General features: G+C 34.7%; 1 protein-coding gene and 1 long non-coding RNA gene across 5 annotated transcripts; one reads left to right on the forward strand and one right to left on the reverse strand.

The window, feature by feature from the left end:
* Window positions 1-1048: 1048 nt before the first annotated feature.
* eps8l1b (eps8 like 1b) lies at window positions 1049-17069 on the reverse strand. 4 transcript variants are annotated; one of them, XM_051882165.1, is made up of 20 exons: window positions 16939-17069; window positions 15396-15516; window positions 14428-14480; window positions 12631-12789; window positions 12066-12215; window positions 11888-11949; window positions 10804-10910; window positions 10671-10729; window positions 9360-9489; window positions 8868-8956; window positions 7421-7495; window positions 7087-7235; window positions 6873-7005; window positions 6094-6152; window positions 5512-5620; window positions 3143-3268; window positions 2948-3068; window positions 2615-2777; window positions 2046-2178; window positions 1049-1397 (listed from the first exon to the last, which is right to left on the reverse strand). In XM_051882165.1, exons 3-20 carry the CDS (start codon window positions 14455-14457, stop codon window positions 1311-1313), a joined length of 1941 nt encoding a protein of 646 aa, XP_051738125.1. In that variant the 5' UTR covers window positions 14458-14480; window positions 15396-15516; window positions 16939-17069; the 3' UTR covers window positions 1049-1310. The 4 variants fall into 4 exon arrangements, with proteins under 4 accessions (XP_051738125.1, XP_051738127.1, XP_051738126.1 ...); XM_051882167.1 differs by having other exon boundaries at window positions 5524-5620; window positions 16939-17068; XM_051882166.1 differs by having other exon boundaries at window positions 5524-5620; window positions 6867-7005; window positions 16939-17068.
* LOC127506098 (uncharacterized) lies at window positions 6922-13058 on the forward strand. Its single transcript, XR_007927906.1, has 4 exons — window positions 6922-7066; window positions 7146-7257; window positions 12082-12225; window positions 12652-13058. It is a non-coding gene; the product is annotated as an uncharacterized LOC127506098 (long non-coding RNA).
* Window positions 17070-18151: the final 1082 nt, after the last annotated feature.

Raw genomic sequence — 18151 nt, forward strand, 5'->3', positions numbered from 1 at the left:
CAAATGTTTCGAAGCTTCAAGCGCCCATGACCCACAAGTTCAGTACTGCCATTGAGATGACCGAATGCTAACGGACCGCTCTCTCCAGGTACATCACACTCTCGTGCATGTATGTTTATACAGGTTCAGTGTGTGAAATCATAATATGGGTTTAATTAGCTAATGAATCTCACGAACAAACCCTGCAGCTGTCTTAATCAAACATGCAAACACACATTCCTCACCTCACCTGACACGACACCCGAGCAGCTGTTGAGACACACACACACACACACACACACACACACACACACACACGTCTGGTTCACTATGTAGGGACTCTCCATAGACGTATTGATATACTTACAAACTGTATATTCTCTCCCCCTACACTAACCCTATCCCTAAACCTACCCAAAACAGAAAACTTTAGGCATTTTTACATTTTCAAATGTAAAAAAATGGCTGGTCCCCACAATGTAGGTGATCTCAAGTTTTACTATCCTTGTGGGGACCATTTGGTAGTAATAGTAATAGAATGTAATATAAACCTGTACACACACACACACACACACACACACACACACACACACACACACACACACACACACACACACACACAGACAGAGCTGATTAAGCAATGGAGCAATACTTGAATTTGCTTTGGCAAAGATTTTTAGTTCAAGATTCAGAACAACACAACTTTGTATTATTTCTAGATGTGCCCATATAAACTAGTTAGGTTTGTAAGTATTAATTTCATTATTAGTGGTATTTGCTTCGTTGAGCATCACTGTTACTGTTGCTCTTCTTGTCAAAGTACTTCTTGAGATTGATGGACCTTTAGTACATTGATTACTTCTGAACTCTTTTTGTTGTATTACATTTCTGTTTTTTAGTACTGGTTAAAGGCCTGGCTGGTAACCCAAAGCTTGCAGGTTCAAATCCTAGAAGAGCTGATCCATTAATCTTATATATCACTGTGGACAAGACACTGATTACTTTAGTAAAGTTTGTTTTGCACAGGCTGGTGTCTGCCGCCCTCTTGGGGACAAAAAGGATTTGCCAGTTTCACATTTGTGCATTAAATTTATTTATTGAGAATATATTATTAACCCATATTACAGAGATTAGTGTTTGTACATCATTGTGCAGATTTACAATTCTCATTTCATGCCATAAAGCTAAACAGGAAAACAAAACAAGCCATAAAGCAGGTTACAATAACGTACAGTAAAAGATCTTGTGCAAGTACGCTCAAACATATGCATGATACAGACAGAGAGTACATGCGAACACTAGTCTAGTCTATGTGCACATTCAGTAGATCTTCATAAAGTTCCACTCTCCAGTTTCAGATCCACCTTCATCTTCTGCTTCTCCATCACCGTCTCCAGCTCTGTGGCTCTGCGAGCGTCCTGAGAGAGACAGACCGTGTGTTTAATGGTCTGATTATTGCATATTAAGTCCTCATACATACAACTAGACTAACACATCTGTAATGAACCATGTTTAATCAAGTGGGTAATGCAATTTTTTTCTTTTGTTCAAGTCTTTGCCTAGTGAGCCAATACTTCACACTGTGCAGTATATACTGGAAACTAGTTTTAAATATGATCTCGACTGCAATATACAGACAATGAAAGAAATGTTCATGCTGGATGGTGTGTAATTTATGCAAAAGGAGTGGCACTAAATGGATTTTAAAAAATTGCATTGATTTTGAATATCAATTATAACTTATTGGTATAGTTCCAATGTTTTAACTTTGAATTCAAAGGCTTCTAATTCAGTATAAATTCACTTCTTTTCATGCTGTACATCAGGGGATGTATGTCAGGAGTGAGTGGATTTTGTGTTGTGACCTTTTAGAATGTTTAGTGCACATTTGGAACAATGATTCAGAGACAGGAATTTTTAAAATTCTAAATTTAAATTTTAAAATTGTTATTATTTAAAAACATTCTAAATTTAGAAGCAGAGTTTGAATCATTCCGTAAAGCTTCATATAATACAACAGAAGTGTATGATGCCTAGATGAAGTAAATGCAAGTGTGTTGATGTACCTCTATCTGGGCTCTCTGTACGGTCAGCTGACTGTAGACTCTAGTGCCCTCTTCAGGAATAACAGCGCGCAGCTCTTCTTTATTCAGAGAGAACAGCTGAGCTCCATTCAGAACCCGCAGACACTGTACAGTCCTGCACACACATCAACAACTGCCATTCAGTGACAAAACTCAGCCGGTTATATGTGTCATAACTCAAAACAGAGATTACATGCTGCTGTGATGACATAAATATGGAATAAACTAGTATATATTGTACTAAATAGATAGATAGATCTCTTACAAAAATGACACATACAGACATATGCATTAATACTTGTATCATTAGTCTATAGAATGTGACCAATCAGGGATCAGCTTCACTTTTCCAATATAGGGTTTGTTCGCTTAAAAAACAAAAGTCTAATGCACCAAAAATGCACAGGCAAAGCACTACAGTTTCTATGATTAATATAAAGACATACAAAATTAAAGTGGGATCTCGTTTTTTCCAGCGCCAGTGATGTGAGGTGTTACAGGTGGATTATTATCATTAATAGTTCACTGATTGCTGTCATAAAGTGACTCACGGTTCACTGAAGCCTTTCTTCCGCAGCCAGTTTTCCACCTCTGCTGGTGGTGAGTTGTAATCAAGCGGCACGGACGTGTCTGCCGAACGGTGAATCGTCAGTCGAGGAGACAGGTTCTTCCCGCTGGTCAAGCGGTGCAGTAACTCGTCATTCACCTGCATCACTGACACACAACGAGTGAGTCAATATGAGCACAAGAAGAACAAGCTGCCTGTAAGCGTCATAAAGCAATCTCACTGCTGTCCAGGAGAAACTGCTGATTGATACTGATATTAAAGAGATGTGAGCTGTTTAGGTTGGTCAGCCAGAGGTCACCTGTTAGTATGTTTATACCTTTCTCTGTATCCTCAGGACATGATCCGACAATCATGCTGCGGGGCCGAGGGGTGCTGGGGTCAGAGGTCATGGCGGACGGGCTGGGCAGAGCGTTGAATATCGGTGGAGCAGCGGGAGGCTGAAACAGAGATGTGAATGTCAGAAGGAGGAGAAGAAGAGAGATGTTTTGAAGTGACAGATGTGAGTTTGTACCTTTGGAGTTTTATGGAGCACAGGGTTGTCAGTGTGTGTGACCGGCTCCAGGATGTTAAACGGCACGAATCCAACTTCATTAAACTTATTACGACACTTCCACCATCGCTTAGATGACTCGATCACCTGGATAACAGGAAAATAACAGGAAATACTTGTAATACTTGGATGTGTATAGTATGACAACATACACACACACACACACACATATATATATATATATATATGGGGATTCATGCTTCTTTGGCAAGTCATGCATGAAATAAAATAAATCTACATGAATAAATGTCTAAAAATCCCCAGATGTCTCCATAATAAATAAATAAATGTATATATATATATATATATTTACATATATATACATATAAGTATTAAGTAAATATATGACTTTGGCAAGTCATGCATGAAATAAAATAAGTACATTTATAATAAAATAAAATAAATGTACATGAATGTATAAAAATCCCCAGATGTATCCATAATATATATATATTAATAAAATATATATAATATATTATTTAAAAAAATAGAAATATATACAGGTGCTGGTCATATAATTAGAAGATATATTATTTCACTAATTCCATTCAAAAAGTGAAACTTGTATATTATATTCATTCATTACACACAGACTGATATATTTCAAATGTTTATTTCTTTTAATTTTGATGATTATAACTGACAACTAAGGAAAATCCCAAATTCAGTATCTCAGAAAATTAGAATATTACTTAAGACCAATACAAAGAAAGGATTTTTAGAAATCTTGGCCAACTGAAAAGTATGAACATGAAAAGTATGAGCATGTACAGCACTCAATACTGAGTTGGGGCTCCTTTTGCCTGAATTACTGCAGCAATGTGGCGTGGCATGGAGTCGATCAGTCTGTGGCACTGCTCAGGTGTTATAAGAGCCCAGGTTGCTCTGATAGTGGCCTTCAGCTCTTCTGCATTGTTGGGTCTGGCATATCGCATCTTCCTCTTCACAATACCCCATAGATCTTCTATCGGGTTAAGGTCAGGCGAGTTTGCTGGCCAATTAAGAACAGGGATACCATGGTCCTTAAACCAGGTACTGGTTGGAAAATGAAATTTGCATCTCCATAAAGTTGGTCAGCAGCAGGAAGCATGAAGTGCTCTAAAACTTCCTGGTATACGGCTGCGTTGACCTTGGACCTCAGAAAACACAGTGAACCAACACCAGCAGATGACATGGCACCCCAAACCATCACTGACTGTGGAAACTTTACACTGGACCTCAAGCAACGTGGACTGTGTGCCTCTCCTCTCTTCCTCCAGACTCTGGGACCCTGATTTCCAAAGGAAATGCAAAATTTACTTTCATCAGAGAACATAACTTTGGACCACTCAGCAGCAGTCCAGTCCTTTTCGTCTTTAGCCCAGGCGAGACGCTTCTGACGCTGTCTGTTGTTCAAGAGTGGCTTGACACAAGGAATGCGACAGCTGAAACCCATGTCTTGCATACGTCTGTGCATAGTGGTTCTTGAAGCACTGACTCCAGCTGCAGTCCACTCTTTGTGAATCTCCTCCACATTTTTGAATGGGTTTTGTTTCACAATCCTCTCCAGGGTGTGGTTATCCCTATTGCTTGTACACTTTTTTCTACCACATCTTTTCCTTTCCTTCGCCTCTCTATTAATGTGCTTGGACACAGAGCTCTGTGAACAGCCAGCCTCTTTTGCAATGACCTTTTGTGTCTTGCCCTCCTTGTGCAAGGTGTCAATGGTCGTCTTTTGGACAACTGTCAAGTCAGCAGTCTTCCCCATGATTGTGTAGCCTACAGAACTAGACTGAGAGACCATTTAAAGGGCTTTGCAGGTGTTTTGAGTTAATTAGCTGATTAGAGTGTGGCACCAGGTGCCTTCAATATTGAACCTTTTCACAATATTCTAATTTTCTGAGATACTGAATTTTGGATTTTCCTTAGTTGTCAGTTATAATCATCAAAATTAAAGAAATAAACATTTGAAATATATCAGTCTGTGTGTAATGAATGAATATAATATACAAGTTTCACTTTTTGAATGGAATTAGTGAAATAAATCAACTTTTTGATGATATTCTAATTATATGACCAGCACCTGTATATATATATATATATATATATATATATATATATATCTTTATTTGGCAAGTCATGCATGAAAGAAAGAAATAAAATAAATGTGTATATATAAAATAAAAATCCCCATATGTCTCTAATAATAATAATAATAATAATAATAATATAAGTATGTATTCATATTATAAAATGTATTTTAATTCTAAAAATGCAATGTGCATTCTTTAGGGTATGGATCAGGTTAGTATGTAGTTAATTATAATTAGCTTTATATAACAACAACAGACATCTCTGATGACCTCTAGCTTCTCTCCTTGAAGCACAGTCAGCTCACTGTTGTTCCGCGCAACAAAATCATAACTGCAGCGATACAAGCGCTCTTTCACACCGCCGTCACTGAGGAAGAGAGACAGAGATGTTTCCACAGAGTGTTCGGTAAAAACTATATATGAAATGCAATTTTTAAAATGCAGTTACAAAATAACCACCTTTGATTACTGAGATAAAAAAGGACAGAAACTCTGAGTCATGTAATACTGAGTCATTATACTGTCAGAGACAATGAACAATGACTGAATGAAGGCTTGTTTCACAGTGAAGCCATTATGACTTTGAACTACACACTCATTTACACTGAAGTGAAACTGCTCGACACCACAAATGACCTTTTGTTATTTGTGTGGCCTATATTGATCCCCTAAATTGATCTTTGTCTAATGTGATTGGCTGTCTACAGAACAACAATTTCCTGTCACATGTCTGATGATCAGCTGAAAGGTGATTGAAACTAATTGGTCACATTGTATATACTAATGATTCAAGTAATACTGTATATGTCTTTTTGTTTGTTGGATGTGAATCAAACTTACGGTTCGTCTGTAGTCTGATCAGGAGCAGGGTGACGGTCCGAAGCGTGAGACGGTGTCAGCTGGGTGTGACAGAGACAACGTTAGCAACAACATCACAAATAACAAACTCAAAATGATGGATGAGGAAATCACATTTATTGGTTTGTTTTTCTTCACAGTTAATTATGTTTTTAAATTGTATCATACCATCTGAGTGTTCGGTTAGCATAAACGAATTATAAATAAATGAAACGGGTCCAATAAAGTAATTAAATTTTAATTTAAAGAGACTGTAATCCAAGAAACCTATCCAGTATTTGTATTATCAGTCAAAAGTTTGGGGTTTAATTTAATAGTTTGTTCAGGAAGGGCGCATTAAATTGATCAAAAGTGACAGTAATGATGTTTATAATGTTACAAAAGTTTTCTTATTTCAAATAAATGCTGTCCTATTAAAGAATTCTGTAAAAAAAAAAAAAAAAAGAAAATTCAACATTGATAATAATCAGAAATGTTTCTTGAGCATCAAATCATCATATTAGAATGATTTCTGAAGGATCATGTGACACTGAAGACTGGAGTAATGATGCTGAAAATTCAGCTTTGATCACAGGAATAAATTACATTTTAAAAGATATTCTAAAAGAAAACTGTTATTTTAAATCATAATAATATATCATAATATTACTGTATTTTTTGATCAAATAAATGCAGTCTTGGTGAGCAGAAGAGACTTCTTTGAAAAAACATCTAAAAAATCTTTTGTACATTATTGGACAATATGGCCACATTACCTCTACCTTTGAGAGCTCTGCGTCCAGTTTGTGTTCAGACTCCACAGGATCGACCCATCCAGCGACGTCTGACCCCGGAGGCTTCCAGCCGTCCTGAAACACGAGTGTGTACGGCGCCACGGGGCTCCGCTGAGCAGACCTACGTGAAGAGAACGAGCCATCAGCATGTGCACATATTAAAGGAACAGATCTTCAAAAATGTAAATGCTGCATCATGTACCTTTGTTGTGTCCAGTTAGGCCCTAAAGAGACCCATAATGCATTCTCCTGTGCCGTCAGGCTGGTCTGGAGCAGAGCCACGGCCCCTTGTGTCATAGCCGGGCTAGACACGGACGCAGCAAAACCAGGACCTCCTGTTGCCTTCACGATCTACAAACACACACAAATGAAGGTGAATTACACTATTTGAGTGCACTTTACTGTGACCATTCTCCACACAATAGCGTACAAACCCTTTTGATGAAACAAAGGCCTTAAAAGCTCTGCTGTTTGCTCAGGAGAAATATGTGCAAACATATAAATGCACACGCACGCAGTCAGACTGACTTACTCACCATTTCGAGCGGTTTGAAGACGTGATGCACGAGCTCCTCGGAGGTCGGATTGGAGATGGTAGATTTTAACCGTGCCTATAAAACAAACAGTGCTCTTTTATAAAGCTGACAGAGAAATATGCCACCGCACGGATTGCAGCTTCATATGAGTAACCGAAAGTTAAGAATTAAACTCTTGAAAATTATATAAATTAATAGTATTATTAAAAACAATAATAAATATTTACAATATTGATAGCAATACATAACTATATAATATAATGTTGTTAACTGTTACATGAACAATTTTAATAATGTAAATATAAAATAGTAAATATATAAATAAAATACAAATATAAAAATGTAAATATATATAAAATAAATAATAATGTAAATTATTAATATTATTTATTAATTAATATTATGAAATAGTATCATTAATATTTAACAGTTTTACTGCACCATAGCTTTACAGTTCACTTTATAGACGTGTATTTATCATTTTATAATTTTATAAAACTTCATTTTATGCTTTTTTTATATAAGAAATCAACAATAATTATAATACATAATATTTATAATACGTATTTAGAAAAAGGAGTTTAAAGATGTAATTAAATGTATACTAAATATAATATTTTTAAATATAATAAAATATTATTATTATTATTATTATGCATAATGAAATAATAAATATTAAATATAAAAATAATAAATTATCCATTCAATCGTAATTTAAAACAATTAAAATATATAATAAATTTATTATTATATAATAAATTAATTAATTTACACAGCAAAACATGTTCTGAACTTATTTTATACTGACATTAAAATGACATCAAATTTTATTTTATTCTCTTTTATACAAGAAATCAATAATAATTATAATAAAATGTATAATACATATTTAAAAAATAAAAAGGAGTTTAAAGATGTAAGTAATGTATAATAATTGTATACTAAATATATTTGTTTAAATATAATTAAATTATAAATTATTATTATTATTATGCATAATGAAATAATAAATCGTCATTTAAAATCATTAAAATATATAATAAATTAATTATTATATATAATAAATTCATTAATTTAGACGGCGAAGCATTCTGAACTTATTTTATACTGACATTAAAATAATATATATTTTATTTTATGCTTTTATTATACAAGAAATCAATAATAATTATACTAAATAATACATATTTAAAAAATAAAAAGGAGTTTAAAGATGTAAGTAATATATAATAAATGTATACTAAATATAATATTTTTTAAATACAATTAAATGATAAATTATTATGCATAATGAATTAAAAAATATTTAATAAATGCTAAATATAAAATGAATAAATGATCCATTAAATCATCATTTAAAATCATTAAAATATATAATAAATGAATTATTATATAATATATAATAATTAATTTTAACTTATTTTATACTGACATTAAAATGACTCACCAACAGGCTGAAGCTGTATTTGAATTTCTGGAAAGCGTCAACAAACTCATTCTCAGAAGGGGGTTTGGCTTTAGCTGTGAGAAGATCCTCTATAAAACAGAAACACACAACAAACTCTCTGAAACACTGATCATGTGTGCTATTATCAAAATAAAATGGAAGATGTGAGTGAAGATTCCAGGTGCGTTATGTTCTTGGAACAGATTCAGATTTGTTCAAGATGGTGCAGGTATAATATTGTTCTGATTGAGAGTATGTCGTTATTCAGTACACAAGAAGAGTGAATACTGCTGACAGCCTGTAACACAACACTTTCCCATCAGCTGACTGTACTAGGAACTGATAACAAACCTACATCCACTGATAAGAGCGCACTACAGTATGCTCTTTACAGACTGTTCACGTCAGTTGTGTTTTGGGGGATCACTTTAAGGAATTCACATTATTTTAATAAGCATTCAGGTTTAATTTTTCCTATATGTGGACTCATACCGTCTGCACTTTTCTTCTGACTTTTCTTCTTCTTTTTGCTTCTCTGGTCGAGGATAATCTGAGCCTCTGCTGACTGCTGCAGCTTTCCGATGAACGCTTCGATATCATCAAAACAATGATTAAGCACGTCCTAGAAATAGAGAAAGACCAGGCGGTTAATAATGAAAGGACGTGCAGAGATCTTTGATTTAGTTCTTCTTGATCTTTGAAACTGTTGTTAATGTAAACAGTGATATCAGTGTGGCGTTGTTGGTCATGCTACTGGTCAAACTGAAGGTCGACTAGAGCGCTCGAGGTCAGCGGTCTTAGAAAACTCCACCGCCTGAACAATACATGCTAATTCACTCAAAAATGGTGAAAAAATTCAGATAAAATGGCTGAAAAATGTCCCTGTTAAATACAGAAAAGAAAAAAAACAAACTGCAAATGTCTTAAAAGTTAAACATGATTTATACAGTAATGTTAATAATATTATTTTAATTTAATATATATATTTATCCTGTGTGTATGGAAGCTTGTTTCCACCACTAAATAAAAAAAATAAAAAAGGTAATTGTAACTTTTTATCACACAATTCTGACTTTTTTCTTGCAATTGCGAGTTTTAATAACTCGCAATTCTGACTTTATATCAATCAGTTGTGACTTTATAACTCGCAATTCTGACTTTATAACACGCAATTCTGAGGAAAAAATGTCAGAATTGTGTGATATAAACTATAAAAAAGTAACTATATATATATATATATATATATATATAGGCTTAATAATTTTTGTGGAAAATGATTCCTGACCATTTAACAGTTTGGAGTAAGATTTAAAAAGAAAGGAATACTTTTATTCAGCAAGGACGCATTAAATTGATTAAAAGTGTCAGTAAAGTCATTTATAATGTTACAAAAGATTCCTATTTCAAATAAATGGTGTTCTTTTGAACTTTCTATTCATCAAAGAATCCTAAAATAAAAAAAATGTATCACAGTAGCACAACTGTTTTCAACATTGACAAAAATCAGAAACATTTTTTGAGTAGCACATCTGCATATTAGAATGATTACATTGTTACAATGATACATTTTAAAATATATTCAAATAGAAACAGTTCTTTTAAATTGTAATAACATTTCACAATATTACTGTTTTTACTGTAGATTTGATCAAATAAATGCAGCCTTGGTAAGACTTCTCTCAAAAATATTAACAAATGTTAATTATTCCAAACTTTTGACCTGTACTCTCTCTCTCTCTCTCTCTCTCTGTGTGTGTGTGTGTGTGTGTATTAACGTGTGTGCGTTTGTTAATATGTACTCACTACTTCCATCTGAGCCTTGAGGAATGACTTATCAGGTTGACCGTTTGCCAGTCCGTTAGCTAGAAAAGAGAAAGAGTGTGTTAATCTGTGTCTGTTTACAATGAAACTATAGTTAGTATTGATTCACACACACCTCTGATCCCGGGGTATGGTGGAGGGGGGATGGATGAGGGCGGATTCGGGGCTTGTGTGTACGGAGGGCTCGGAATTCCAGAAATATCCATACTGGACTGAGAGAACCTGAAACACACACATTCACATGACAACACCCTTTATCCAGAATGAAAGTATGTGTTGTAGTCTAGCGGAAAATGTACAGTATTTCAGTGCGTCATGGTTCTTTAATCTAAATGTGATTTAATTGCTGCCAAACAATGATAATGAGTCACCAACAAACACATCAAACGTCTTTTGAGTTAGATAACAAAAATAACGCCCATACAAGTGTTTACATGGCTTTTATCTTCTAAATAAGAGACATTACCTTCTAAATAAAGACTTAGACAATAATTCAACACTATTTTGAATTAAGTTCATTTACTAACCTATGAAAATGAGTTAGTCAAATTTATTTAAAACTCAACAAAGTAGAGCAAAGTGCTGTACATTAAATGATGACGTACAATAGCTTTCTATTGTTTTTATATGAAGATAATTACATTGATTACACAGTAACACAAACCCTAAAAGGAAAGCTTCTGCATTTTTAAAATAATAAAGGACTTTTGTCAGATTTCGCTCACTTATAGCGACAATTCTGTGCACAGAGTCTAAGTTAACCCACATACACTCATTCATAAATAAAAGTACCTATCCTTGAAAATATGTTTGGCATTCAGTTTGACATTGAGATGCCTTAAGGTTAGTTAAACGTGTCTCCCGCTGTGAAACACACACATACACACACACACACGCAGTTTCAATCTCATCTTCTGAAGCTGATAAGCACATATAGAGCGGATAAAGATAACACACTGTACCTGACTTCAGTCCTGGTTGTAAGTATTTAGTCCTAAAGAACAGCCAAGGTCGAATGAATCTTATTTCCCTCTGCTTCTCTGCCTCCCTGTCTCCCTGTACTCTCAGTCACGCCTTCGTAAGTTATGTAGAAACTGGTTAAACTGGTTTATCTGCTCGTTAACAGGTTCTTTTCTCTCTATCTGGGTTGTGGGCACACTGTGGAAATCACAACATCACCCGACTGTTAAGATCAGTACCTGTTTGCTCTTATTGTGTAATGCGATACAACTTGCTTGATGTCATCTCTTATGTGCTCTGCCTGAAATATGCAAACAAGTAGAGAGTGATGTCATCAAAGAGGCGGAGCTCTGCTTGGAGCAACACAACGGTATCACCTGAATCAAGTACTGATAGCTGCAATGAAAGTTGTCTCACTTTGACATACGCACAGCTGAAGAAATACACACTCGGCCTCTTCTGGGTGCAGCTCTGACAAACCAGCAGGAGAAGAGCTGGATCGCGGAGAGATGGGGAATTTATGCAATCACAGCGGAGAACAGATGACAAGAGAAACTCCTCCAGTTCCTCATCAATGGTCAGACATGAAACAATGAACACATTCATCATTAGTTGCAACTAAATATACATCCAAGAAATAGACTGTACATTATGCAATGCCTCACAAATTTACAGTGATCCTTGGGTGATTGAGTGACACTTGAAACTTCTGGGAATTTTGTTGCATTAGATCAAGTGTCAATATGTGTGTGTCTTAAATGCTGCAGGATGTCTTTTAGTTTGCAGATTTTTAGTGGATTTGCAAGAACATTTTGCATTTATGCATTTGGCTGATGCTTTTACCTAAAGCAATTTGCATTGCCTTGCATTCAAGTTAATACATAATATCTGTTGCATAAATGCATGCACATCTAAAGCCCTAAAGACTTTTGGACCATCAGTTTTAATGGTATTGCACGCAGTTGCTCTGTTGTAGTCTTACCTGCTTGCGTCTGTCTCTCAGGATGACTTTGTTGGTCCGGACCTCTAGCATCACCTCGGCACTGGACAGCCGATGAGAATCAACAAGAAGCGCGATCTGTGAAAGAGCATCTTCGACAGTATCCACACCCTCATCTCCCAGAGAAAAACTCACCAGCCGCTGGATTAAAAATAGAGCAAAAACAAAAAATCAACATCACTGATATCAGGCTGTAAAAAAGATAAACATAAAAACATGGCAACGCACACACAGTTATCAGCAGCATGCATGAATCACCTCTTCAACTGCCTTTTCTACTCCTTTTCTAGTTATTTAATTGCTTTGATAAAGATAATTAACTTTAATTGAAAATTGACCTTTCTGGAACATTATGCACATACAATTAGCACCTTTTAGTGCAAGTCGAAATAAAACGGCATTCATTTTAATTCTGTAATATGATGCATTTCTGACCGAAACTGCATATTCAATGAAGAAAATATAAAATGAATTCAAAGTGGTTGTGATTGAATTTTTGCACAAAAAGAGTCAATTCAGATTTCATGCTGACTTCAAATTCCAACTATACACACCCTGTTTCCCCTACAAAAACATTAAGCTCTTACTGTCCTTACGCCCATATGAAAGAATCGACTTCATATGCATGTAAAAACAACCTCCCAAACTACAGGTGTTGACTCGAGAAGACTCACCTTTATCAAGGAATTTGAACAACCATGGAAAGAGTCTTGCATTGACATGTTTAATCCTATTAGGTAGTGCATATTTGTATTGATTTATGTCTTTATCCAGCATTATAACCCTCTGTAGTGCATGTTCGCCATCTGTTCACCTCATTTCATCAATGTCATTTCAATCTGGATAAGAGCAACTGCTAAATGACATGGTAGTAAGAGGGCCTATTTTTTGCCAAGTTGCCATTGCTGTTGCTCATTCTTAGTAATAGTGATTTAAACAAACCCTTAATGTTAAAAAGGAGCTATAATGCTCCTTTCACAAGATGTAATATAAGTCTCTGGTGTCCCCAGAATGTGTCTGTGAAGTTTCAGCTCAAAATACCGTACAGATCATTTATTATAGCTTGTCAAATTTGCCCCTATTTGGGTGTGAGCAAAAACACGCCTTTTTTGTGTGTGTCCCTTTAAATGCAAATGAGCTGCTGCACCTGGCCCCCTTTCCAGAAGAGGGCGGAGCTTTAACAGCTCGTGCTTTGGTTGCTCAACAACAACAAAGCTGGAGAATCTCACGCAGCCAAAATGAGGATTGTCAGTAACGGTGTTCAGCCTTACATTGTTCAAACCGGAGTCGACACTGATGGAGAGACTCAGGAAGAAGTTACAACTTTTAGACGTTTCTGAATGGTTAGTGGATAAATTTATGTAGTTGCTGTGGAGTTGATTCAACTCATCGACTAGCATGTGCCGTCATGTTAATCTTTTTCGCTGAATTGACCCTCGTTTGTGAAGCAGTCCGGCATAAAATGACGGCATAACAACAACACTCTACTACAACAACTCTTCCTCTTCTCTAAAGCAGCCCAACATGGCCTCACACCCTTTGTTGCATGTTCTCAGGGGTGGGGTTTATGTAAATTTTGGGGTTTGTGATGTCACTAACCCGGAAAGAAGCTTGTTGTAGTCCCTACCAGCTGTTTGTTGTAGTCCGAATTCTTATTTCTAAGTAATACTTCAGTATTAAACTAAAACATGAATTGTTCCTCAAATTTTTGGACTGGCAATTTTTGCATGAAGGACTCTCTTCACGCCTTGCAGAATGAAACCTCTTGATGTTACTCACAGTAAGCAGGTATTGCGATATCACCCCCATCAAGACCACCGACTGTCACACACCTGTGGAAACACGTGCATATGTGACGTGGGCGTTCAAATGTATGTGACTGATGACGTTTCAACACATAATAGCTTCAGAATGTGTCATATTTACACCTTCCCTGTCTCTCTCCTCCTGTTCGACCTGTCTGACTGCCTGCAGGCTGGAATTCCTGCCAGTTCAAATCTACAAACACTGTAAGCACCGACCTTCACTTTTACATTGATGCACAGAGAGCTCATCTCAGAAGCTTTATTATGAAAATTAATGAAATACAATGAGCTAAATAAACAACTAAATAAGCACTTCTTTAAGTATTGAGACAGATAAAAATAAACAGACAGAAACTCTGACTCATTTAAGGAACGGTTCAGAATATCCTGTCACGTTATGCCAAACCCATATGACTTCCACGGAACAGAAAAGGAGATAAAAGAAGATTAGGATGTTCATAAACAGCTCATGCTGCTCTTTTACACTCAATTACAGAAAGCACCATAAAAAAGTCAATGTACAATATTCCAATCGTAGATTTGTGTGATTAAAAGACGCAAACTGAAGATTATATTTGCTAAAAATGTCGCCCTCCACCTCTATCCAAACTAAAGGCATAAAGACCAGGCCTAAATCAATAACTTCAATGGCTATCATAAGTAAATATGTTTTCAGCATGAACATTTTTCACAGAATCTCCTTTTATGTTCCGAGGAAGAAAGTCATACAGGTTTGGAAAGGCACGTATGAGTAAATGATGACAGAAGTTTCATTTTTAAAATAAGCAGATGAGAATGGCATGAATGAGACACACACGAATGTTTCTATTGAAGAATTTGACAAACAAACCATGTCATTTCCTTCATCTGTAAAATTCTTTAAACAAATGTAGTACAGGAAAATGTCTAAAAACGCACAAGAATCTTCTCTCTTATACTCACTCACTGCTGATTCCTAGACGGTTGTCTTCAGACTAGTATTCTCAAAACTAGATGCATTTTGATAGTGTGTTAACCGCCCAGACATTCTTCTCACAGATATCACAGGAGAGATGAAGGTAATCTGAGATGCAAAAAATGTGTTAGGTGAGAGATCTGACTGTTCCGTCTTTATTTATAAACTTCTATTCATTATTAATGGCTCATTAAGTCTAATTAAGTTAGGGGTAACTGATTACAAGTAACGTGAGTTAAGTAATCTAATTACTTTTTTCAAGTAACTAGTAAAGTAACACTTTACTTGTAAATTTACAACAAAATATCTGAGTTACTTTTTCAAATAAGTAATGCAAGTTACTTTGTTTTCTCATTTATTGACTGACAGCTCTCCTGTCACCATTTTGAGAAAAATTTGAGTAAGTGCAAAGGTGTTGTGTGCGCTGTGTAAACATGACGGTTATTGTAGACCTAGACAAAATGTGAGCCTACATTTACTCATGTCACTTGCACAAAAACAGTGCAGTGAAATGCAAACTCAGAATAGCCTATTTACACAAATATACACTACCGGTCAAAAGTTTGGAAACATTACTATTTTTAATGTTTTTGAACAAAGTCTCTTATGCTCATCAAGGCTGCATTTATTTCATAATAAATACAGAAAAAACAATAATATTGTGAAATATTATTACAATTTAAAATTATGGTTTTCTATTTTAATATACTTTAAAATATAATTTATTTCTGTGATGCAAAGCTGAATTTTCAGCATCATTACTCCAGTCTTCAGTGTCACATGATCCTTCAGAAATCACTGTAATATGCTGATTTATCATCTATGTTGGAAACAGTTGTGCTGCTTAATATTATTTTATAACCTGTGATACTTTTTCAGGATTCTTTGATGAATAAAAAGTAAAAAAAAATATCAGCATTTATTTAAAATAGAAATCTTTTTGTAGCAATATACACTACCATTAAAAAGTTTGGGGTCAGTAATTTTTTTTCTTTCTTTCTTTTTTGAAAGAAATTAAAACTATTATTCAGCACGGATGTGTTAAATTGATAAAAAAAAAGTTAGATAGTAAAGATTTATATTGTTAGAAAAGATTTATATTTTGAATAAATGCTGTTCTTTTTAACCTTTTATTCATCAATGAATCCTGAAAAAAGTATCACAGGTTCCAAAAAAATATTAAGCAACACAACTGTTTTCAACATTGATAATAACTGAGTATCAAATCATCATATTAGAATGATTTCTGAAGGATCATGTGACACTGAAGACTGGAGTAATGATACTGAAAATTCAACTTTGCATCACAGAAATAAATTATATTTGAAAGTATATTAAAATAGAAAACCATAATTTTAAATTGTAATAATATTTCACAATATTACTGTTTTTTTCTGTATTTATTATGAAATAAATGCAGCCTTAATGAGCATAACTTCAGTAAGGCTGCTTAATGAACTTCGTTCAAAAACATTAAAAATAGTAATTTTTCCAAACTTTTGACTGGTAGTGTACTTTATTTAATCTTACTTTATTAAGCGATGTCCTTCAATGATCCAATTCAACCATACTAATAAGCAAAAATGACTTTAGATAAACATCACTTTTGCTTTTCATTTTGTTGTTTTTATTGATGAAGTATTCTTCTGTGTAGAGCTGAAAGGTTTGTTTAGCTGCGCCCTCTACTGTGCAGGAGTGAATTTGCATTTCCTCAACCCTGATGAGGCTTATTCCCTCACTTTTAGTGTAAAAGAGCCTTTACATTGGCCAAAAATTAGGGTGACCAGACGTCCCGTTTTTCCCGGGACAGTCCCGTATTTAAGCTCTATTTTTAGTGTCCCGACTTATTAAGAAAAAATCATCTTTCATCTTTCCTAAAATTTCGTTACAACTGGGTGATCATAGAACGAGTAGTAGCAGCCATATATATATATATATTATATATATACATAATAAAGGCCTTTATTATGTATATCTATGGTAGCAGCAGTGTTCTGTCACGCAAGACCAGCCCAATCAATTCGTCGTAGAACAAAATTACCATCCAATCACAATTTCGTTATCGATAGGTGGGTGAAAACAAGATATGTATCACTATATTAGGTCCATGGATTCGGTCTTAAAGGGACAGTAGCCTAATTAAATATTTGTCATTAATGTTAATAAAACAACAAAATATTTTATTTTATTTATTAATAAATGTATACATGGTAAATAAGCCTACTGTTTGTGAAAAACAAGTTTATTTAATTTGTTTCTCTATCGTATTTTTTGTATTGTTTGTAAATTTCTTATATATATATATATATCGTGAAATAAAATATCATGGTCATATTGCCCACCCTTTGCTCACCCGTCCTGTATTCCACCATGAGAAATCTAGTCACCCTACCAAAAATAGAACTTTTTTGTTATTAAAAACAAACAAGGAGACAAAAAGTAACGTGTAACATTACTTTCCATAAAAAGTAACTAAGTAACGCAGTTACATTTTAGGGAGTAACAGAAAATTCTAATGCATTACTTTAATAGTACCTTCCCCTAACACTCCATTTTACTATATATCCCCTTTAGTTGAAAAGTCAATGAAATCAAAATTGAGTTTTGTAGCTTTTAGTCTATGTTTGTTAGCTTTGAGGTCATATCTGCCCACCTCTGCAGTTTGTTTCACATGCGTTTTCCGTGCATGAATTCTCAAGGCCAGACTGTGTTTTGGTGTGGTGGGCGGTTCTTATTTGTGATT

Source organism: Ctenopharyngodon idella, chromosome 23 (assembly GCF_019924925.1).
Source record: "Ctenopharyngodon idella isolate HZGC_01 chromosome 23, HZGC01, whole genome shotgun sequence".
NCBI classification, from domain to species: domain Eukaryota; kingdom Metazoa; phylum Chordata; class Actinopteri; order Cypriniformes; family Xenocyprididae; genus Ctenopharyngodon; species Ctenopharyngodon idella.